General features: G+C 38.3%; 1 protein-coding gene across 2 annotated transcripts in view; it reads right to left on the bottom strand.

Annotated features, from left to right (window-relative positions):
* Positions 1–4,525: 4,525 nt before the first annotated feature.
* Positions 4,526–25,148, bottom strand: part of LOC139936126 (short transient receptor potential channel 4-like) — a 72,958-nt gene continuing 52,335 nt past the window's right edge. For both annotated transcript variants that reach the window (XM_071930859.1, XM_071930860.1), the window contains exons 3-12: positions 21,040–21,454; positions 19,192–19,695; positions 16,323–16,665; positions 15,810–15,949; positions 14,527–14,642; positions 13,696–13,941; positions 13,030–13,225; positions 11,319–11,513; positions 9,719–9,763; positions 4,526–9,196 (exon numbers count right to left, since the gene is read on the bottom strand). In XM_071930859.1, the coding sequence (XP_071786960.1) occupies positions 8,021–9,196; positions 9,719–9,763; positions 11,319–11,513; positions 13,030–13,225; positions 13,696–13,941; positions 14,527–14,642; positions 15,810–15,949; positions 16,323–16,665; positions 19,192–19,695; positions 21,040–21,405 (3,327 nt within the window). In that variant the 5' untranslated portion in view covers positions 21,406–21,454 and the 3' untranslated portion in view covers positions 4,526–8,020. The remainder of the gene's footprint in view (positions 9,197–9,718; positions 9,764–11,318; positions 11,514–13,029; positions 13,226–13,695; positions 13,942–14,526; positions 14,643–15,809; positions 15,950–16,322; positions 16,666–19,191; positions 19,696–21,039; positions 21,455–25,148) is intronic.

Raw genomic sequence — 25,148 nt, 5'->3', positions numbered from 1 at the left:
ATCCTAGTGGGATTCAAACCTTGGCCTAGTGATGTAGTGGGTAAACCATAACCAATCCCGGTATGCTTTATAAAAAAGGCCCCTAGCAGTGAGATATTGATCACCAATGGTGTACCAAAGTAAAGCAGTCACATGGGTTCAACATCATGACGTCTATGTGGAAAAAATATGTGGACAGCAGTTTACATAATAAATCTGGTTGTATTCATCAAGGTTTGAAGGTTGCTTTGTTTGTTTTTCATTTTAATTTGTAAAGGACTACCCCACTCGTGGTACCAGAATATCCTTAAAGACGCCAAAGTGTAGAAACAAGAAGTTCATTAAAGATGCACTGGTTGCCAAGTTTGTGGACTCTGTTATGTTCCAATATTAGACAGGAATCGAACCAAGGCCCAACGAAAAAATACTTAAAGTCACCTGGAAATAGAATTTATTTTCTTTCAAACATAAGAGTATATGCTTACGAACAATAAAACAATTTTTTAGTAATTGTTAGTCACGATTTATATGTTTAAAAAATATATAAAGTTGTTTGAAAAAAAAAACCAAAAAATCTTTTTATGAAACGTACAAACTCATGACTTGGTCCGTACATGTACTTTGCATTTGTGTTTACACTACGCATTACAGGCAAAGTCTGCCTCGATTGACGTCACGAACAGCGCCCTCTCGGGTCGGGGTCTACTCTTAAATTTGTAAATAACATAAGAACTGATTTTTTAAAACCTTAGTTAACTGTTTATTCACATTCCACTCATCATATTAGTGACAAAAGCTTTATTTTGAAAAAATACCACTTCCAGGTGACTTTAATGAGTAACTAACTCAATTTGCGCAGGGTTCATCCAGATATTGTCCACGCTGTCACACATAACACCTGCTCACAATGACGCTGGGTATGACGTCACGATCCCGTCAAAATGCACACATGACATGACAAGGGACCAATCTCCACCACGTTTGCTTATTATTACCAATATCAACAATATTAATTTAAGGCTTAACGATGGCAATATGATGTCATTAAAAAAGGTGATGTGTGTTTGAAGATTTTTCGAGTTTGCGTGAATTTAAAAGCCTCTAACCGATTCAAAATGTATTTTCGTTAAATGTCATTGCACTGTTGCAACCACAGAGCTGTGGATATACTCACCACAGATCAATTGTCTTAAATTCGTAAGTACTAACTACTGGCGCATCTCTTTACTATATCCATATCGCATCCCAATCCACCTGTCTCCACGTCCATTTAATTAAAAGGAGCAATCTACAAGGTCCGGAGTAACATTATTCTGTCATCATAATTCTTGGGAATATGGAACCCCTTGCAGGCTTTAACTGTCATTCATACCAAGTGTATGGATAGGGGAGCAATATCATACGACCTCGAGTTGGACAACCAGAGGGAATTCAGAGCATTGGAATGAAATCAATTTAAATTGACACAGGTGGACATTCGGTTTTGTAAAAGATAGGCTCAGCTTAATGAAAGTATAGCTGTCACCACATCCAGTACGAGTTTCATATACTCAGTGCAATCGTTGAAGAAAAAGCAAAATAGTGATAGGAATGTGACTTGAGTCTAAATGCAGTACGAAATCCAACAATCGATAAGGCACTTTAATTTTCACGAATCTCAGATGTATTTCTCGATAGGCTCAACTTGATTTCAATTTGGCGGGAGTGTCTGTCTTTGATAGATCCGTTAGTATCAATGACAGATAATGACATAACAAAACACCTGCCAGGCTAGAACAGTTTCTTCTATGAGAACATTTCCAATTCGAGGAAGTATCAATAACGACACATGACTTGTGGCATATCAACACGAGTATGTATACTGGATAGGAAACAATTCATGCACAGTGACAGTCTAGTATTGTGACTCGTGGGTTTCTGAGGACTGGATAGCTACCAGGATTGCCGTAATCTTGTACTGACCTTTAATAAAGTAGTATCAATGATAGAGTGCATCTGACTAAGTTCCCTTCTCAATTAATAATGAGGTCCCCAAGGAGCTTTAAATCATCCCTCCCAGTCACTTCTTCTCTTCACGGAAGTTAAAGAAAAATAGTAAGTGACCCCCCTGGGTCACCCCCTGGACACCCCTCAGTGAGTTTCAACCAGGCCATCAGTAGCCCTGACGAAACAGATACAAGTTTTATCAAATCCTCATTAACAACAAACACATTATCAACTTCAGAATCCCCGAGTAGACTCTGTTAGTTATTGTCCTTGTCCATGTACTTAACATCCTCCCCGAAACGTATACAGACGATGTTCCTTCTGCAAAAATCACAGTCGAGAGGCTGGGTTTATTTATTGTCCTTTCTGAATTTGAATTTTGATTTTTTTTAAGGCCACTCTATTTCCCCGAATACTTGCATTTCTCGTTTTTATATTGTAAGTTTCTTAAAATTTGTACATGAACAATTGATTTAGTTCGGCCTCTGGCCGCGAATACAATTGTAATGTGAAAAAAAAAACATTCAAATCAAATCAAATCAAATCAAATCAAATCAAATCAAATCAAATCAAATCAAATCAAATCAAATCAAATCAAATCAAATCAAAAGGAACATCCCTCTATTTAGAACACCAGCACAGTCTACCCCCTCCCCTTAACCACAGTCAAAAAGAGATGGTTAATGTTTCTGGTTATGTTGTTATGTCAAATAAACAATAACAGGAAAAGGGTACATTTAGTGTGGAACCGTTCGATCGTTTTAATCTTATTTCTATGTAGATGTAGGTGCCTTCTTATTAAAACTTCAGATCTGACGTTAAATTTCCAAAGATGATCGCGCTAATTGAGCAAATAGACCACGCAGGAAGGATATGTAACAAAATCTGCTTTTCATGTTAAATTTTTCGGCAATAAAAACTGTTGTTTTGTTTTCTCACAACATAATAAAGTGAGAAATTTCTCAAACTGCTGTCCAGCCACAAGTTTATACAGACCTGGATTGAAATCGAGAGGGGGCGCTGTTAATCAATAGACTGGAAATCAAAATGCAAACAATATAAAATAATAACTATGACCTGGACCAGTCGCTAGGACAGCTTAACCACAATATATTGCAATGCATAATATGATTTAAACATTGATATTATTTTGAAACATCTTGGAATCTATTTGAGTTATTAACGAGCCAAGTTAACATCAGCGTTAACTTGCGATGTACAACAAGAAGCTCTGTTATAGTGTAAGAGGTTGAGACGGTTAAATTCAAATGTCCGAAGGTACTATGCGAAATACTTAGCACCACTATTGGCTTCTGGCTTAATGTTTGACGCAGCTTTATTTACAATAAATTGTTTTTCTGTTCGCTTTCGATACACTATAACCCTACCGATCGAGAAGGAAATCCAAATGTTGCACTAAGTTCACTGACGTCACTGCCTGGGAGGGAAAGTTCACGCAATGTAGAACAACATGATCCTTTATTGAATACTTCCAACCAGTTCAACGTAATGTCAAACCAGATAACAATGTGATTACACGTATTACCCAAGATGACTCAGGCTCGAGATCTAAAAGTTGAGCCCTCAACACACTGCGTTTCCTGATTGCGATCGTGTAGATCTGGTTCCCTTGGAAGGATTATCCAATCAAACACATAACCCTGTGCAGTGATGTTGTCGGAGACGGACAGGCACCGATCTCAGCATCTACCCACTCCCACATATCCCTCGTGTATTCTGGGGTTTGTAGTCAAAGTTCATCACCCGAATACATTATTATGATGCCTGCTTGACTAAGCCAAGCCCCCTTTCTCCCTCATCCATTTCTTATCCGATGGGAGAGGGGACAAAAATGCACAACAATCCGGGCCGTTTTGCCGGGGCCGGGTACACTGGCCAAGGGGAAAATACATTGGATAGGCATCAGAGAGCATGATCCCGGTATTAGTCTGATATCATGGGATTGCCATCTTATTTTCTAGTTTTAAGTAAAGAAATGGCCCGGAGTTTTCCAAGCCTAAATCATATTCCTTTCTGCGCATAAATGGCAGCACTGTAAGCGTAAAAAGACTATCTCTGGCCGTAGACTACACAGAGTGACGTCATGAGAAACAGAGTGTCTTATAAAAACGTATGACAGCACAGTTTCAAAGCGAGTTCAGATCCGACGGCATTTTATCGATCACAGGTTGGGCTCTAATTCCAGCTCGGCTCCTTGTGGCGCTCAAAGCAGTGTGCATACATCAAACAGAGCTGAGGTTAGGTTAGGAGAAACATCATATCATTAGAGCGCATGAACTCATGAGGGCGCTAAACTACAAGCTTGATTTATTTGCCTCGGATGTTCAGTTATTTGAGACAGAGAACGGGGTATTTCATGTTCTCTTAACGGTATAACACAGTGTTGTATAAATTGTCAGTGATGTATTGACGATAAAGATCACTGAGCAGCGATTTCAGTCACAACTTAATGGCAATTTCTTGCAAACTAATAAAAACAAAAATCATTGTCATTCATACTCGTGATATACTTCATTGGTTAAAATGAGTTTATTTCGGCAAACAAAACATCCCAAAACATGAACCCCAAACCCTGCATAGAGTAAATGAATCCAGTACTGTTGCATGTGCACTAACTTACAATGTATAAGGTCAAAGGTCAATGAACCAGTAATAGATTCCAACATGATATAGAAATAATAAAATAATGTATTTCTCGATCGAGACTAAACATAATAGGTTAAACACTTATAACAAACAGTAATACGTTGTTTGAAGACAATGTTTTTAAATCTTATACATCATCTCTTCAAATTTTTAAAAACGTCTTCTGTGATAGTTTAACATAACATTTCGAGAAGGAAATTGTGCGCACAGATAGTTCATTTCGCAGAGTACTGATCACTTGAGGATGGATTGCTAAGCAAAATATCATCCGGGCACCAGTTATACAAGGTGAAGCTCATGATATTTTAGCTGGTAATCTGTTTCTGCTTAAATATCAGTTAGTGCTAATGAATTTTGATTTAATAAAAACGTGACAAAGGTGTTAGTTATACACGTAAAAGTATTAGTTTTTCTCCAAAAATGTAGTTTGGTTGATTATACACAAGTGAACATTATTATACGTTCTTGAAAAAAAAATTGATTACTGTACCATTACTGCACCTTCCCCCAAATAAAAATATATGATATACTTTATTTTAACACAAATCTTTCAGATCTTCCCTTTTGCGTCTATAGATTTCCTGGTCAACATTAACAGGTAAATTGCACATCCTAACTCTACAAAAAAAAGGGGGGTGGGCAAACTAAGTTCTTTTAATTTTAAGTGTAAATAACTGAGAACATTCCCGATGGCTAACTTTGTTCCTCAACTTGGGTAAATAAGTAAATAGTACTCAAATTTGAATATACTTCTCAACTTGTTACTTCTTTTAAAGATTGTGGTCACACATAAGTTTTTTGGATAACACATTTTTACCTTCAAGCTACGTGAACACTCGACTCTGATTGGTCGACACAAAAAGAAGTGTGATAATAAACTTGTATCCTTCGGCCATTTTCACACCCTTCGTAGCTGAGTATTATGTTTCAACACCACGTACTATGTCCATATGCCGCACGTCAAGTTTGTTATTGAAGATACATTTGCTAGTGGAATACTGAAAATATGGCGCGCCTGCATCTCATATTATTTCACCCAGTTTTCGGCTTCGTATGATATGGGATACAGAAGCGATATATTTGTCTGCTTTCAACTCACGCTTATGTAATAACCATTAAAAGGAAACTGATTATGTATTAAGGGTAATGAACCATTCTCTTAAGTCTGAGATAGTAAAACAAAACTAAGACTTTTACATTCAAAAAAGTTACTCATATTACTTAGGCCCATTTATTTTAAAGGCAGTGGACACTTTTAGTAAGTACTCAAAATAATTATTAGCACAAGAACCCTTAATGGTAACGAGTAATGGGGAGAGGTTGATAGTATAAAACATTGTGAGAAACAGCTCCATCTGAAGTGAAGTAGTTTTCGAGAAAGAAGTAATTTTCCACGAATTTGATTTTGAGACCTCATATTTAGAACTTGAGGTCTCGAAATCAAGCATCTGAAAGCACACAACTGTGACAAGGTTGTTTTTCTTTCATTATTATCTCGCAACTGCGACGACCAATTATGAGCTCAAATTTTCACAGGTTTGTTATGTTATGCATATGTTGAGATACACCAAGTGAGAAGACTGGTCTTTGACAATTACCAATAGTGTCCAGTGTCTTTTTTTTTTTTTTTTTTTTTTAACCAAAACTGAATGAAGGTTCCAAGTACTGATTGTTTTCGGACGTTTTTGTTTTTAATATTGATTGATTAAGTTCACATTCCACTATCATTGTTAATCGGGTCGACATTAATTCGAAGAAACCTTGCATAAAATCGAACCGGATGCTGATCTTTACTGATCAATAAGCAATCTTAAGATTGTAACATTTACATTTCGAGTTTCGATTGGATTGCAATAGGACGTTTCAGACAGCTTCGGTTAAGACTTTTTGTATACCTTCTAATGTTGCAACTACACCAAGCGTCTTCAGCCATCCAGATAAACAACGTTTTAAATAACTTCATTAATATACACAAACTACTTCTGATAGCGCCCTCTTTTGAAACATCCTCCTCCAGCCAACTTTGATTTTTCATACGGGGACAGAATCTCTGGCAGATCGAATTCCCTGGGATCGGTCAGTTTTAAGTTGTGTTTAGAAACACAATATAAGACATAGTACATTGTTAACAAGAGTCGAAAAAAAAACATTTAGTTTCAATCATCTGAAATCTCCCCAACTGTAAACATTGCAGACATGTTGGTGAAAGGACGCGAACAATAATGGCGAGGGGAAAGTGGATGGGGTGGGGCTTGGGAAGTGGGGTGGGGCTTTGAAAGTGAGGTAGGGCTTGGGAAGTGGGGTGGGAATTTGGAAGTGGGTGATGCTTGGGAATTGGGGTGTGGCTTGGGAAGTGGGGTGTGGCTTGGGAAGTGGGGTGTGGCTTGGGAAGTGGGGTGTGGCTTGGGAAGTGGGGTGGGGTTTGGGAAGTGGGGTGGGGCTTGGGAAGTGGGGTGTTGCTTGGGAAGTGGGGTGTTGCTTGGGAAGTGGGGTGTGGCTTGGGAAGTAAGGTGGGGCTTGGGAAGTGGGGTGGGGCTTGGGAAGTGGAGTGTTACTAGTGTTACTACGAGTGTTAAGAATGCAAGTAACCAAACAAAAAAAACTTTATCCCTAATCATATTAATTACAAATCGAAGGTTAATGTATTAATGGGTGCAATTATAATGAAATAAACATAAACTAGCCACCATAAACTAGCCACCATCATAAAAAACTAAACAATTCACAAAAAGAAAAATAATGACATGAGATTGTGAAAGCACCTCCAAGGATCCGTAGATACATTATGTTATCAAGTAGTTCCCTATGAGACTAGTACTTGCCAATGAATCGGAAATGTGAACAAATTTAGCTCGTACTGTCTTCATTTTAAAGTATGCTGATAACTATCATGTACAATGTGATATAAGTTGATATAAGCTATTAATAGTTGTATAATGCATTTATAAATATAACCCTGGAAGCTCAGAGACCATCTGTATTTAAATCTAAAATATTAATTACATATGTATACTTGTGTACAGTGAATTCATAAATATTATAAGGATGACTAATGTGGATTAATGAAAATTTGAAAATAATTTGGAAGTTTACAGTGGGCTGGAAAGAACTTCGTATGTACAACAGCCTGCACAAAATCCATTGTAAATATATTATTTGGTTAATTCTAAATTACAAATAGTTCCAAATTAACTCTCCAATCTAACAGCCCAAAGTTTATCGAGTACATCAAACAGTCGTATATTACAGTTCCCGAAATAACTCACTGATTACTTTGTGAAATCTCAATAAATAATTAAATACAAAGGAGTACCTGCAACTGTTTCAGTTTGGGCAGTCTTAAACCTGAAATCGTGTCTGGTAGCTAATAATACAACTCCATGCACCATTACGACTGGGCACCATTATACTGAAGGTCAGTCAACTCAACATCTTCATCTTCGAGAGGTTTTCTACCTCCCCAAAGAAATGAAGACCTCTTAGGTGGACATTTACTCTTTGGTCCGTTGTTTTTTGTCTTAGGTCTCAAGGCAACATTCATACCCGTCTCCACACAATCGTCATCAGGATCACTAGCACTCTCGTACGGCCGAGCAGCTGTAGGGACTCCACTCTGCTCTCCATCTACTGAGTCCTGAGATTGGAAGCTGTTATTAGGTGAAGCAATACCCGAAGTACTCTGTGAATCACCACTATTCTCCCGCCGGGTTGGTTGGGTCGTCTCCTCCTCACCTCCACTCTCCTCTAAATGCAAGGCTTTATTGTCATGACCACCATGGGTAGCGAATGATTTGACTCGATGGACTGGGGTCTTGGAGTCTCCACCTACTCCACTACCTTTGAATGGATCATCAGATTCATCTTCACTCGTTGTTGATGCAATGTTTCCGACTGTATCATCTGTTATTCCTTGTTTCATGATTGCATCCATCTCTTCATCGTTCATTTCAACAGAAGCTTGACTCTGAATCCTTCTGGGAGACTCAGCCGGGACCACACCCTCTTCTATTCTCTCAGGGATTGAAGCGCTTGCAGCTGAGCTAAGTGACTCTTTAGATAGGAGCTCTCGCAATCTCCGTTTGCGGGAGGATCTCTTCATCTCATTCAAAGCACTCACTACATTCTTAACATTCTTCACCTTTAAGAAGTCCGGTAAAGAATAATCTTCCTCTTCGATCGGATCACACTTAAGCGGTTTATGCATAGATTCCCGGTGCTGTGGGCTCCGCTTGTTCTTCTTTCCTTTCCTCATTAGAAACGAAGGAACTCTGTCAAGTTGTGGTGAAGAAGAGTTACTGGAGACAGACGACATTGATGTCACTGAGTAGCTTGTACCCATCTCTGCAATGGACACTGCTTTCTTAGATCCTCTCGAACCTTTGGAACTTGCTTCGGTTCCTGTATCTACAGGTTTGGGAGGGTTCTTAAGAATCTCTAAGATCTCATACCGGAATGCTGATATATCTTGTTTGATCTCATTCAGGTCGTCTTCGCTCACACCTTCAGCCCTCTGTCCTCGGCGGTTGTTGTTCAGGTACCGCTTCACCAAGTTCCGAACTACTTTCTATAAAACAGGATAAATATACAGATAAGAGATGTATTGAGCGAGTGAATGAGTGAACGAAATATGCAACGAGCTATCAATATTGTTTAGTATCGGTTTTGAAATACAAGTTACAAAATGTACCAGATGAAATCAGTAAATTATAGTAAAACAGTAAAATGTCAAATTGTGGGACAGAAGGATTGAAGTGGGTGTTTCTCTTAAGGGTAGGAAGTCGCCATCGATTATTCAATTTAATGCACGGTACACAAATCTAAAGTCGGCATCATCCCTCTATCCGATTGTCTTCTTACATGGGAAATCCGACAAAGACGAGACCAACATCCCCCATAAAATACGTTACATGTCATCTCTGCTCATCCAGGGTTTTACCATAATTCATAATCATTTTGAAGAAGGAAAACTGTGTCAAATATTTCATTCTGTTTCAGAAATTATTATGTTTTATTTATTTATTAATTTGTGCCTGTGGTCAAGAAACGCAAGAAACAGGTAAGAAAACATTACAAAATCACATCCTACCTGGTACTCTTCGTTGTTTATCCTTCTCTTCTCAGCGAGATTCGCCTGAAAAAAAAAAAAAAAAAAAAATAAGACCAATAATAAGGGCATCATCATCAGAGCCCAATTTCATGGCCCTGCTTACCGCCGAATTATGCGCTTACTATTACGATTCCCCGCTTACGTGCAAGCGCCGAATTTCTGCGCTAGCCTTGTAAGCGTGAAAAGCATAGTAACGTGGAGTACGCATGCGCAGTAGCCAAAATTCGCCGCTTACCCGTGTCGGCTGGTTCCGTAAGCGCCGATTTTGTGCTTACGGTAAGCAGAGCCATGAAATTGAGCCCAGGTGTACACCACTTCGTGCCACAATCATCGTTACAGTACACCGTTTATTGTTTATCTCGACTGGGGGAGCGGTCAAGAGTGCGTAAAATTTGAACCCGTTCAAAGGCACAAATCAAAGATATTTAAGTGAATAACGACATTTTCGAAGGTTGAAGATTCTTTGTTGTCTTAACCCAATGACAGAACAATGAATTGCCAAGATACAGCCTCTTGTAAAGGAAGCACATGCCGTTATAAAACCACACACACAGCCAGAGGAAATAAGGCTAGCTGTTTTATGAGAGGAGATCTGAGTGTTCTAATATGATACATAATATGAATAGGATAAGTGGCAGTTTGTATGACGTAATGACCGAGAGAGAAGAACGACTTGCACGTGATTGGACGAAGGACGTTATATGTATACATTCTTCAAAAATGTCGCATACAGGGTTCTGTCTTGTGAGTTTGATCAACCATTATACATAAAAATAACGAAAACACATGTGAAAGTTTGATTCAAATCCGTTGTACGAGTCAGAAAATGTTTTCAGGGCCTAGGAATTGAGAAAATATATATTATTTCCTAGTAAGAAACAATGCAAACACCGTAGGCCTACTCATTTTTCCCCAAATATAAGAGGGGCCCGTTAAAAGAAGAACCATCGGATGGGGGCGCCCTGTCACAATATGAGCAGCAGCCGAATACGAACAGAAAATGTGTATTGATCTGTAATTCTCGAAAGAAAGCAGTAACGTAACCTAGTTGAAATCAGGTCACACATATTCATCATACTCAAGTCGAGCGCCATCTAAAAGCTCGAGCCTGCTCAGTGATTTTTCTCCAGATGTTCCGCTCCAGCATGCAGGAACGTAGTTCCTCAGCGCTGGTCAAGACGGTGTCTCGTTTTAGTGTGTCTACAAAGGAGAGACATCTTCTCCCACGCAAAGCCTTGCCTTGGTTGGGTGGGCTCCCAGATATTACACTTTCAGTTTCTTGAGTTGTTTTGAGTTGTTTGTTTAGTTGTTGTTTTTTCCCCTTTTCTTATTACTTTTTTATTATCTTATCCTTCGTCCTTTATTATCAGGAACAACCTAGGGAATAATTGCGTTCGAAGTTGTATGGCCAATTGCATTTCAAATGGGCCGAAAATGTTGCAATTTACTGTAGGCATCAAGGCATCAACATTCATCGAGTTTACAAGGTTCAAACCAGATGAAGAATTAAAGTCAGTTAAGCAGCAGCTAAAACAACTTCGGCTATATTTTTGTTCGGAAACAACAGTTTTTTGTTCACCTTGATAACGGCAATATTTTCCTGGTGTCCACGTTTCCTTTTCTTGTAGAAGAAGCGATACATGGCCCGGAAGATGTAGTAGATTGATTTGGGGGATGGGATGATGTTAAATGGAACTGGAAGAGTCTCCCCTTCATCAAAGTAGCTCATCCATAGTTTAGATCTAGCAAACTTCCATTCCATGTCTGACTGGGTCTGTAAAGTTCAGGCATAAAAGACCATTATATTATAAATATTCCCGTTCACATACGTGCCTCATCTACACTGGACTCATTTAAAACCGCTCTAAAAACACACTTATTTAAATCCATCTAGTCTATTCAGTTTCTATTTCATCCCACTTTTACTTGTAATTTTGTGTTATATAACTGACATACAGATACTTGTCGTTTGATTGGTGGAACTTACTTCACGTGACATTCACTATTACTCCCATCCGCACCGGCGACCAAAAAGACCCATTCACCCATGGGGAATAGCATTTCCCATTCAACAGTTTGGATCAACCTTGTTCCCAATGTTGTTGAGCAGTACAGCGACCGTACAGCGACCGCACAGCGCCGCCGCGCGCGCCCGCCGCGCCGCTGCTAAAACAAAGGAGCACCTGTGCAAAAGGTTGTGATCCGATTTGTGCATTGTTGCCGCTACGTGGCACTATATGATTTTTGGTTGTCAGTAATTTGTGTGATTTTTCGTAATGTTATACTTTTAAAATACATCAAATGACAAGGATCTATATGTCAGTTATATAAAACAAATATTGAGTGGCTTTAATTCGTGGAATGGAAGCAATATTATCGCTAGGTAAAATTCCTCCCATTCCACTCTGAGCCACTCAATATTTGTATATTATCTTACACTTCCTGTTCAGCGCTGGGAAACAATGTATTAAGCGCTATATAAATGCATGTTATTATTTATTTATTATTATTATTATTAAATAATAATAGCAAAGACTTGTACTGCGCACATATCCACCCTGCTGGTTGTTAAACAAGGCGCACACAATAAAACAAAAACAAGTATTATTTTGTTAACCCTCTAGTCCCTGCACCGCCCGAGTTTGCTGAAAACTAATACTTCAAGATTCTTGCAGTTAATTACTGGAATCGTAGTTCAAATTTTAAAAGATAGCCACAGCTTAATTTTTATGCACAATTTGAACCTTGATATTTGTATAAAAGTACAAGTTCGCATGAGAACAATAAATGTCTCTCGTTAAACGGCTACGGTAATTTTTATGGCGAATATTTGTTTGTAAGGATAAAATGGACACAATAGCTTTTCAAGGCTTTTATCTGACTCAATGATTATACTGATTAAATGCGAAGGCGTGAGTTTTCGACAATATTATCATGAATGATGAATAAATACAGTTTCCTTTGTGTTTACTAATGAGCGTTTTGTTGGGGTAAGAGCTAAATAATTTCATCATCATTAGCTTCATTAGCTTAATAATGACTATCGAGGATTCTTTTGATGTTCATTTTTTTCTACAAACACAAGCTAGCAAGGTTTCCTCCTACCACTACAGTATATTGATAGGCGGCTGGGCGGTCCAGTGGCTAAATGGTTAAAGTAAAGAGGTATTTTAACGATTTTGCAGAGAGTAACTCGAACGTGCAAGTGTTATTATCAAGATTCGAAGCCCACCCTTCAGTAACGAGACTTTCCACTTTTGGGTAAAATCGAACAAACATTCCAAACCAACCTGTATTTTCTGGAAGGAGTCATTCATCATAGCAATGAGTAGGTTGAGTAAAACAATAACTGTTATAATACAGTAGACCCCAAACATCAGAGCACCAATAAACTCAGTCACACCATGTTCAGGGACCACCTTTACGTTGGATAATTCAACCAGGCCAAATACAGCCCATATCAAGGTCTGCAACGTCTGAAAAAGACTAAGATAGGTAGGCACAATGACCCAAAATAAGGTAAACATTTCAATATTCAACGGACATGCAGCAATGGACATCAAAGCACACACTATTCTAGAGAGAGGTATCAATAATGTAATAAATCTGAACTGCTTCACTTTCAGCACTAGTTACCGTACACTTGTCTGAAAGCTTAGGAGTGAAGGAAGACAATATATAAGTTGTGATGGTTCTGGAAAGAACCGGTGGTTTATAAGTCAACGTTTTGATAAGTATGTACCGACTGTCAGAAGATCTTTCTATTGATTTTATTTTTTTTCAATGCAAAGTTTAAAATTGCATTCGTGGAAACATGGTTCATTTCTTGCACAACGGTGACTAAAATGCATGCTCATCTACAAACTCATATCTTCCTGTTTCTCTGTTTTTGTTTTTGCCAATGCTCAATCAATCATAAATTAACATTACATTAGTAAACAAGTTAGTAAACTTACTCTGTGAAAGCGTTGTTCTGTTCCCGACAGGATACGCCAAAGCAAACCTTCTCCGTTGAGCCGGGAAGTCTCTCTTCTCTAACGACATAAACCCAGTACAGTTGATAGAGTCCAGCGGCGAAGGAGAATAAAACCAACGTCATAAGAAAGAGGAACTTGACGATGTCTTCAACCATACGCCCCAGTGAGATCTGGAGGGGACCAAGCTGGGAGTTTGCGGTGAAGAAGTAGACAACTCGGAGCATACTGTTGGGTTGGGAAGAATGTTTAATCAATACACAAACTGATATAAAGCTCCACCGAATCGTTCACTGTTGTCATAAACATTTAATATTTTCCAGGCTAAGAGAAAAGTAACAGAGAACAAGATTCAAACATCAGACACTTTTAGTTGACCAAGAATAAAAGATGCTCTCCCTTTAGTGGATCAATGAGATCAAAGAGATGGACCATTTCGTTGATTTGTGAGATTAAAGAGATTTTCACCCTTCAGTCGATCAATGCCATCAATGAGATTTAAATATTTGCTCAAACCTTAGTGGATATAATGAGATTAAAGGGTTGGTCTGCCCTTTTCAGACAGATAACTTGAGTAATCACCATTAATAAGCAATGAGATTAAAGGGAATTTGGGTGGACGAATTACATTATGTACTGTTAATAACATTTGAAAGTGTCTGCCATTTAGGGAAGAAGGTGGCCAAACCATTAGTCTGGTCTCCTTTCAATCTCCTTAGAGTCGCTAACCAAAAAACCCCAACACATTATAATATTCAACATGGACTTGCCCTTCAAGTTTAAGTATACTTCACACAATGTCACATACTTTACCTGAATATATTTGCCACAGCAAATACAGCTTCTGCCATTAGAGTGGGGTCCCATTCATCCCATTCTGCTCGCTTTAGAACCATGGGTCCGTGACTAGGATTCAACATGATTTTCAACTGTAAAGAAAATAGTGGAGAAAATTTAAAAGCTTTTACTGAATTCACTGCAGCTTGCTTTGTATGTACAGAGTTTTCTTTTTAGCAGTTCATTGTTAAGTTGTCCAAGACCAAATTTGGTATCTTTTAGCAAGAAGTCAATGCAGCCTCTACTGATTCTCATTCCCGACAGAGCTTGGATAGTTTGTGTATCAGTTTAATTGGGTACCGGTGAATTAAGCCCGCAAGGTGTTTTCATTTCATTCATTCATTCCATTCAATGGTTTATTAAAATTTTATTCAATTCGCTGCCAGCAGCAAAATTACATGAACAGTTACATAGTTAAAAATTTGGAGTAAAACATTACAATCAAAATTAAAATGGCGTAAAAACTATAACACTCTAAAACGGAGATTATTTAGAAAACAGTTCACTCTCAATGGGGAGGGATTTAAAGTCAATCCAAAGGACCGCAGTCAGGGACCAATCCACTTCATGCACCAAAAATAAAACAGTGGCACTGAAAAATTAAATGTTTACCCCTAAATCAAAAATGGACCGGTCTCCAACTGCAATCCCCCAGACCAATCTTTTGATAAAGGCATGGCAAGAATATACAACACAAACATCAAACTCCAAAAGATTTCACGTAGGGAGTAACAAAAACAAATGCAAACAAAACAAAAACTAGGCCAAATTGAAGTAAACAAGAAATAAAAAGCTGATTAAGACAATCATTTAAAATCAAACAGGGCACGAAAACATAAATAGATACAAAATAAACTGGATATGCTGAGCAGGTAATGGGAAATATCAAAATGCTTTAGCGAACATTTGTACAAATACTCATTCCCAATTTGAAACTTTTCAGACAAAGTACCAAATTGACCAAGAAGATTGATATACAACTACGCCAATTTTGTTAGTGCACACAATTTTCACGTAATTGTTATAATGTGATATGTAATCGTACGGTCGTTGTCCTTTGTTATTTAGTGAAAAGTTTGAGTATAATAGTCCTTGCAATGTGTCATTTTTTACACAGGTTTGTTTGGTGAAGGTTTTGGATTAGCATCTTGCTTCGCTGGCGTTAAAATTGTATGATTTGGTTTCCACCGTAAACGTGACGAACGTGTTATTACCAGTGTATGCAACACAACTTGTTCAAATTGAAAAGACGCACTCACATTTACATATGCAGTTACTCGAAGCCCTATCACTGTGACATACAAAGTGTTGGTTACATAGTCCAGCGAATTCCACCAATCTCGTTGATATTGTGTCACGCCCATATCCCACAATTGTTTCACTTCTGCCCATATGTAACCTGCAAAGAAAAAAACAGCAATATAAACGAATGGTGTAAGAAGTGGGAGTGCAAAAAAGGGTTATTTATTTAAAAGAAAATACAAGTGTTGTGCAAGCTGACTACCGTCCAACCACACTCAAGTCACCACACATAGGAGGCTTATGTGATACATTATGTCACATTTTGACATACGTCCAACACCCACTAAGCCCACTGTGACATCCATGTAACATAAATGTAACCTTTTTTTGTCGCCATAACCTCTTTAATTTTGCAATAGCCTTAACCCTTTGCTAAATCTCCTCAATTAATAGAAACACACCTCTTATTTTGATGACGAAACATTGGACCCCAGCGGATTTGTAAGCACCAACCTAGAAGAGTTGCTTACCTAAGACCCACACGACGATTAATATTTCAATATCTGACGGTGGAGGCGCCCTTTCATCAACCCTGTCTGATTCCCCATTCAGGTCCAACGATGCAAGAATCAGCAAGACAAGGAACAACAGATACGAGGCACTGTGGCAAATGAACTTGAGGAATGGAAGACGGAGTATCTGACCCACCCTCGTACGGGGAGCTATGAAGTAAGCTAGCGATAGAAGAGGGAAGGAGATGCCTACGAACACACTAATCAAGAACTTGGCTGTGAAGTGTTGACGACGCCATCCGGGTAAGCCTTGGTACCAGACCTCTGCAATCAGCTGCTGACAGTTAGGATGGGCCACAAACTGTGGTACAAGAGGAAATAAACAACAGTTAAATAATGTAACAGGTGGTTCCCCTTTATCCAAATCAATAGGTTAATTAAAAGCCAAGAGAAACACGACCTCTCTTCAAACCGCACGGCCATTTCCACACAATAGTTAAAATGAAATGAACAATCATCATTAGTTCTGATGGCAGTTATTAAGCAACTCATGGGTGAGCAGTGAAGAGGATGATGTGATACATAATATACGTGCTATTGTCATTGACACGCTCTAACCTTATAATAAAATCTAGATTGTATTTACATGTATGTGCCTTGTCATATTTTTGTTACCGTGGTCTCGAATGGCACATGGTCGGGCTTACCATGGACTTACATTTCTCATTAATTATAATTATCGATGTGCTAAACTATTCAAAAAGGTTTCTGACACGACCAACATTATAATGGCACAATGTATGTGGCATGAAAATAAAAACTGAAAACTGGACTTGACATACCGCCCTCAGTCGTTTTCACGATTACAAAAATAAGCCACCGACGGTTCTCTCATGATCAAGCGGAGAATACTTGTTTCCCCTTGACGGGCTATAGTCGCCCACCCCCCTTGTTGGGCTATGGTCAGCCCCCTACCCCTTGACGGGCTATAGTCGCCCACCCCCCTCGTTGGGCTATGGTCAGCCCCCCTCCCCTTGACGGGCTACAGTCAGTGTCCCCCCTTCCCCCTTTTTGGCCTGTAGTCAGTACCCCCACCCCCCCCCCCCCCCCCCGGTTGGGCTATAGCCAATGCAGTGCTTTTCACCGTTGTGATGAAATATTGACTGGTTTGCTAGCAACCAAACATCTATCGTATAGTTGCCTGCGTACGTTGATTAACAACACGCTGGGTGTCAATATGAACATCGATCACGACACACTGAGGGTCAAGTTGTCTAATTTGAATGAAGCAGAAGAAGCAAGATACCAAGTCCCTATGGTTCTAATTACACCGACATTACAATGTGCGGATCGGACAACGCGCTCGTCACAGCATAACGTTTCAGTGAGACAAGATATGTTTCCACAACGTTCTTGCCTCAAACAAAATACTACTTTTTTTTCTTTCGATACCAACATGCAAGGTTGTGAATACGTTACGTATAAACCTTTTCGGTAATGTTCCATATTTGAACCAATATGTAATCCACTGGTTGACAATAGTAGGAACATCTGACGCTCATGCAACGTAGTCAAAACGTTGTCATCTCTTCCATAATGTTGTAACATCGTATTGAGTAAGCTGAGATGCTTGAGTTCGTAACTCGTTTCGTATTTAGGTTATTTCTGTGTTTGTAAGTGCTGCGCCATACATTCAAAGCTGTTTTAAATAGTTTTGTTTTTCATGCTAACGTCCTTAACGCTATCTGCTTTAAAACATGACCTAGCTTAGTGCAATTACTTAGTTCTAGTTCTTTAAAGCTCATACAACCTAAAAAGTGTACCGACCATCGCTAGTCTATTTCGCAATGGTATACAGTCGCTAGAGCCAACTGCTGGGTTCAGTGCATCTAATAAAATTAGTAGATCAGACATACAGCTTTACCCATGCACATAATAATTCACTCAGCAAGGTCTAAAAATAAAAAGTCATCTCCTCCAATATTATACGGAAAAGGAGTCATCAAATTAGAGATGGGATTGACAACACCAAGGAAAAGACAGGTGACTGAATATGCCGCAATCGCTATGTCACCTTCAATCGGAAATCGAAGACGTACGTATTCCAAAGCCGCCCCCCCCCCCCCCCCCACCACACACACACCAAACACTGCAAAACAACAACAATCTAGACCGGGTCACCCAGTCTTTTTTCCGGTTCTTCTTCCACTTGATTTCATGACATTTGTAATTTTGTGATTATGTTCCTTCAATCTATGTGATGGTATATAGGCGAATTTACCCGGATGGTAGAAACTGCGTTCGTTGTTAGATTTTCTGAGGTAGTTTTCATCCACGCATTGTTTTCGAAACGAGAAACAGACGAGTTCTGTTCGTGTGGATGAGAGGCGTGCTTCTCCTTGTTGTTCTGCTTTTATTTATTCTCGAAAGAAAATCTCCACATCCGCTCGTGTGATATTATTATTTGATTTATGTAAAACACATCATTGTCTTTATTATATTATGCGTCCCATTTTAAGGTGAAATTTGGGACAGATCTGTTAAAAAGCTCGTCATTGCTACACCATGAAATGTAAAATTGTTTTTAACAGACGAGAAGAGAGTGGGGTTATATTAAGTGAGTTCACACAAGCTAGAATCAGCAATAAAACACATCTGTAACTTTTCACATGAGGGAACTTTTTGACAGGCAACTTAGAGACAACCAATTATAGTGCATGCTACATGACCACTTCTACTTAGCGCAGGAGTCATTATCTAAATAATGTCTTAGATCAGCAATAACAATATGTGAACACTCAAAATGAGAAAGGATTCTATTCTTGGGGATTGCCTGGAACTGGTTGCCTGTAAAGTGCCTCGTGTGACATGACCTTTAAATTCTAACCTGTTTTTGTTTATAGTGGAGAGCTAACCGAAGTCGACTCAATGTATCCTCGCCTGTCATCGAATCATTGTCTCTATTTAGCATCATTTCAAGTTCCTTAGAACCCCGGGTTTGATCAAGAAGATTCGTAGCAAACTCTCGGCACTGTTGTACAAGCTTGTCATAATCGGTCTTGAACTCGTTTTCACGATAGCTTAGCTTCCTTAGCTCCCAGCTCAGCTCAAAGGCTGTTAGTAGTGGGTCATCACTCGACAGAGCAATAAGGGAAGGGCTAGCGAGGGCTCGGTAGATGTTGAGCCTAGAGCGAGAATGTCTCAGTCCATCGTGTCGTATACTGGAGATGCAGTCATCACAACCACATTTGACATTATGTGGTTTGGGGATGGAGGCTCCACGTTCCAGTAAGATCTTTAGAATCTCGTAGTTATTTCGATGGGCAGCGAGGATCACTGGACTGATGTCAGGAGTAAAATCCGTTTCATTTTGTTCTTGGATGATTCGAGCCTAGAAACAGTAAAGGGAATAAATGTAGATTACAATTAATTATAAGAATTTAACTGTCTATCAAGCATAATGAATTATGAATTCTGAGATTACAGCCCTTATAATTGATTGCTGATGTTTTGTTACCAATACCCGTCTTATTATATGTTGTATGATTCAGTATAGCTCCTCAGTGGTTTTGTTTTTGAAAAGCATTTCAACTATTTTAGTTCTAATATGTTTTTGGTTTGTTGGATGTTGTTTCATTATAACTGTACACCCGTTTTTTGTTCGTGTGATTATTGTACTATCAGTACGTAAAATTGCTTCCATTTTTGTTGATGCATTACACCAAGCCGAGAGAAGGCTCGACTTCAAAATACAGGTTTATACAAAACAAAACAACTATAATTACCATAAAATAATGTGTGTGTTTTTTGCTGCGGTTTAAAAAAAATGCTTTCATGAAAGCGACCAAAGAAACACAAAGATAAAATAAATAAACAAACACATTATTAAAATTGAGGCAGTAAACCTTAAACCGCAATAGAAAAACACAGTCTGAATAGTAGACAAACAAAAACATTGAGTAAACACGTTCTAAAGTGTATTATTAGAATATTAATTGAAACCCATGCATGTTATTAACAGTCTAGAATGTGATAGCATTCACATCTAACACACAAAAGTACTCTTTGGACCCACTTTACAGCACACACCAAGCACGTGTTTTAAACTGCAATTCAAACCCAACGCAAGTATTTTGCTGTCACACTATGCCCCAAGAGCATGGTGATGTTGTTAATGCTGTAGTCCTAATACCATAGTCCATAGTATGATGGTAATGTATAGTGCCAGTATGTCACAATAACATGGTTTGGTTGTTAATATAGTCCTATATCCCACCACATGTTGGTTGACTCACTGGACATGACCCACATCGGTACACTTCAGTACAGACAATAATTGTCAAAACCTTGTACAAAAATAACCAACCATTTACATACCTCGTCTGGGCAAAGGAGAACATTTCAAGGGCAAAATAAGTACCATTGACCCATAATTATTGTCAAAAATTATTGGACACAATTAACATGAAAATGTGAAGTACGCCCTCAAGCGATTATGAATTATATTCGGCAATAATTATGTGTTCTATCGGCGACGACGATTTCGGATCAGGTATACTTTAGTTGATGAATACAAGCCATAGTTTGTTTTAGACAAACATTATACACAGGGGAACAAAAACACACAAAAAATTGCTTTTTGGTTATACGCTAGTGACAGTTTTACTAAGTGAAGCAGTTAGACCCTAAAAATGAATATCGTTTAATATAAAGTTTACTATACATATCCACTTACCCGAATGTCTTTCTTTGGTGGTTTGTAACTCAGTAAAATCTCTACAGCTTCAACAACTTCTTCATCAATAGCATGCAGTAGAGCGTCCCCAACGTGTACATTGTGCTTCAGGAGTAACTCAATAATCTCAATATTTTCATTCTGTATGGCAATAAGGAGTCCGGTACGCCCCAAGGAGTCCACACAGTTCTTATTAAGATTAAAATAAATGTCAGCTTCCTCCAGGGCCAGGCGCACGGTGCCATAGTCACCTCGCTCTATGGCAAGGATAAAGGCTCTCTCTACGGTAGAAAGAGGGGCCTCTTTGCGGACAATCTTCATGGCGATACGGTCGCTGGCCGCATCGACATGATAGTAGGCGGGCATGGTGATTGTGACAGGTTTGGCTGGCCTGACTACAGAAACATTGATTCTCCTATAGAGGAAATAAAGAGGAAACAACAAGAAAGTAGTCATTAAATATACAAAACAAACAATTATTTGTCATATTGCCTGTAAATAACGCATTCGGTAATTCGTTAAATGATTACCGAAGTTATGAGTTTGCATCTCGAAGCTCTCTTAAAGGGCAGATGTACTTTTTCTAACAAAAAACACAATGTCCACAGATTTATGTTAAAATTACACAGTTTGAAGATTATGATAGTAGAAAGCTTCTCTTGAAATTTTACTTACTGAGGTGCTGTAGTTTTTGAGAAATGAGTAAAAGTAATAATTTTCGTCTCAGTTTTAGCATGTAAAAACGTAGTAACCAGTTATGCTATGGTTTTGGTATAATATCATAACTGGATAAGGGGATTTTACACGCTAAAATAGTTTGGTCTCATGAGACCAAAACTATTTTATGACTTGTTTTACTCATTTCTCAAAAACTACACAACCTTAGTTAGTAATATTTGAAGGGAAGCCTTCCACTATCATTATCTTCAAACCCTGTAAGTTTAATGTAAATCTGTGGATATTTTGAAAAAGTATCCGAATCCTTTAAAGGCGGTGTAGACTATTGGTAATCGTCAAAGACTACAATAACCTTCACAGTTGGTGTATCTCAACATATGTATAAAATAACAAACCTGTGAAAATTTGAGCTCAATCGGTCATCGAAGTTGCGAGACAATAATGAAAGAAAAATAACCGTTGTCACACGAAGTTGTGTGCGTTTAGATGATTGATTTCGGAACCTCAAGTTCTAAATCTGAGTTCTTGAAATCAAATTCGTGGAAAATTACTTCTTTCTCGAAAACTATGACACTTCAGAGGGAGCCATTTCTCACAATGTTTTATACCATCAACCTCTCCCAATTACTCGTCACCAAGAAAGGTTTTATGCCAATATTTTGAGTAATAACCAACAGTGTCCACTGCCTTTAAATTGTCGGGTTATGTGTGAGTATAAATTTAATATTCATATATTCAGCCCAACATTCATCAGACTTGTATAAAAGTCTCAGCTATTCTTGAACAGGCCAACGATCGTTGATTTATACACTAATGTGTTTGAAGAGAACACGACTGAGGCTACATTTACCCCCCCCCCCCCCCCCCCCCACCAGCTGGAATAACAAATACCGCCCCTCCCATTGCCCCTTCAACCTTCAATCAAGTCTTCTAAAGGTTAAATAATTCTAGACGAGAAGTAATGTTAAGACGATCCTCGATGCGAAAGGAACTTAACACATCATTCCAGCGTTTGTTTCACAGTAAACACTAATGATGCGCAAAATGGCACGGCTTTAATAACACCTTGGAGATTAAAAACAAAAGGGCAGTCGGTATACAAGGGTAGAGAATGAATAACTTGAACAACATCAGAAACAATGTCAGATCATGCAACGCATCAAGAGTGCATTAAGTTGTATAGGTATATAACACAGAGGCAAATAACTGACGTCATTGATAGTATAATGGGTAATAATATCAAAACTATGAGATTTCGTTACGCATTTGGATTCAATACTTTAGGAAAGAAATTCACCTGAATTGTGAACTCCATGTGAAACTGTGATGCTTTAACCCGACAACTCAACGAAGGCGGTGTATTCATCAGTTCTGATTTAAAGGCAGTGGACACTATTGGTAATTACTCAAAATAATTATTAGCATAAAACCTTTCTTGGTGACGAGTAATGGGGAGAAGTTGGTAGTATAAAACATTGTGAGAAACGGCTCCCTCTGAAGTGGAGTAGTTTTCGAGAAAGAAGTAATTTTCTACAATTTGATTTCGAGACCTCAGATTTAGAACTTGGGGTCTCGAAATCAACCGTCTAAACACACACAGCTTCGTGTGACAAGGGTGTTTTTTCTTTCATTATTATCTCGCAAGTTCGACAACCAATCGAGCTCAAATTTTCACAGGTTTGTTATATTATGCTAATGTTGGGATACATTAACTGTGAATGCTATAGTGTCCACTGCCTTTGATGATTAAATGAAGCGTCACTTCAACATCATTTTGATTATTATTATTAAAATATGCAGTAGTTTATTTAATTCAAGAATCGGAGTCCAAATACAGTAACCGAAGTATACTCAATGACGCTTTCCCCTCTGACGCTAAACGTTTACGTGATTTATTAAAGGTAATGGGAATTAATTAATGATATTAACCCATGATTTGTAAAAGTACCGTTGAGAAAGCATTCAATAGTGAACACAGTACGATATGTATTCTGTATTGACAGCTGCATGTAGAAACTATCTCACGGTCATAACCAACACAATTAAATCATACCATTGCAACGCATTATTTTAACCTTGCCATATAAGACCGACGTTATTGTATTAAAATAACTATGTCATGATGTTTAATACCATTACGTTAGTGACATAATAACGCAGCAGGAATTGATTTGATATACAAAACTTATCTCGAGAAACAATTTCTTAAAGCGGTGTTGTGACGGCAATTCTTACTCGTAGTTTTACATTAACGAACAAAACATGTATTTCAGATGAAGATCAAATTAAAGGTCTAGTGTACTAGTAATGCATATTATTATAGGCATATGGGTTGATACCGACCTGGATAGTGTCATATGAAATTAATGGTAGAACTAACAGTCAGTCTAATGCATCTTCATCAATTTCAACTAAGCTTTTCAACGTTTGATATTTTTCGGTTTGTTGATTTTGATTCATGAAGCTAAATACCGGGTGTAAATTCCGTTTTATTTTTGTTCCTTTAGTCCACGGAGGAGCAAGAACTCACGTAGACCTTGATGCCAAATGTCAAAAACACCTCTTATCTGTCTTGTCACTTATCGTACACGCCACGTAAACAGACATAGCGATCCCTTCTACTGATTAACGACAATTCGCAACATTCCCCTGGGTGCACCAGTAAGTTTTCTAATTTCAAAATGTTGCTATCTCAACGACTGGCGTCGTTTTTGTCTTAATTGAAAAATGCCGAGCAACGGTTCAAGGTATGCATCAATTATCGCATGTGCTTTTTCCAGCAGAGCGAGTGATCAACAGAACATTGACAGATAATGATTTGTATCAATATCTTGCAGGTTTGGCCACTATTACATAATGAATGTGTATTCAGAGTATAGATTTGTATTTTGAGTAAAACACGTTAACTTTCAAACTGCGACCTCTAGTATGTGTATAATTACTGTATTATGCAGACAAGAAAGGACGTGCAATTAAATCACACAGAACAGACAAAACAGTTCGAGAAACCATCACTAGCACCATTTATGTCTTGTTTATTCATTTTTAGATAAATCACAAACAATATCTACAATTTCCATTCTCCTCGTTCTCTTGTCAATCTACTCCATGTTGCCGTGTTCATAATAAGGTGATTTAATCTCTCCATCTTATTTTAGTCTTTCATTCTTTACTTGTTTGCCATTCGATCAGTCTCATGGTATGTTGTTTCACTTTCTTACCATTACCGCCTCCGTTTCCAGCTTCCTTGTCTTTGTCTCGTATTAATAGGCTGAATTGTATCGTCTCCAATTGTCCCAAACCCTCGGTATTGTTATAGTTGGTTACTTGCACATGTATATCTAACTAGCGTTATGTAATTCAGACTTGGGCGACAACCATCCAAGTCAATTTTAGTTGTCAGTATAACAATCTAAACCATAAGTAAACAC

This window comes from Asterias amurensis, chromosome 4 (assembly GCF_032118995.1).
Source record: "Asterias amurensis chromosome 4, ASM3211899v1".
NCBI lineage: Eukaryota > Metazoa > Echinodermata > Asteroidea > Forcipulatida > Asteriidae > Asterias > Asterias amurensis.
Note: the sequence above shows the minus strand (reverse complement) of the source record. Positions and strands in the feature narration are given on the sequence as shown.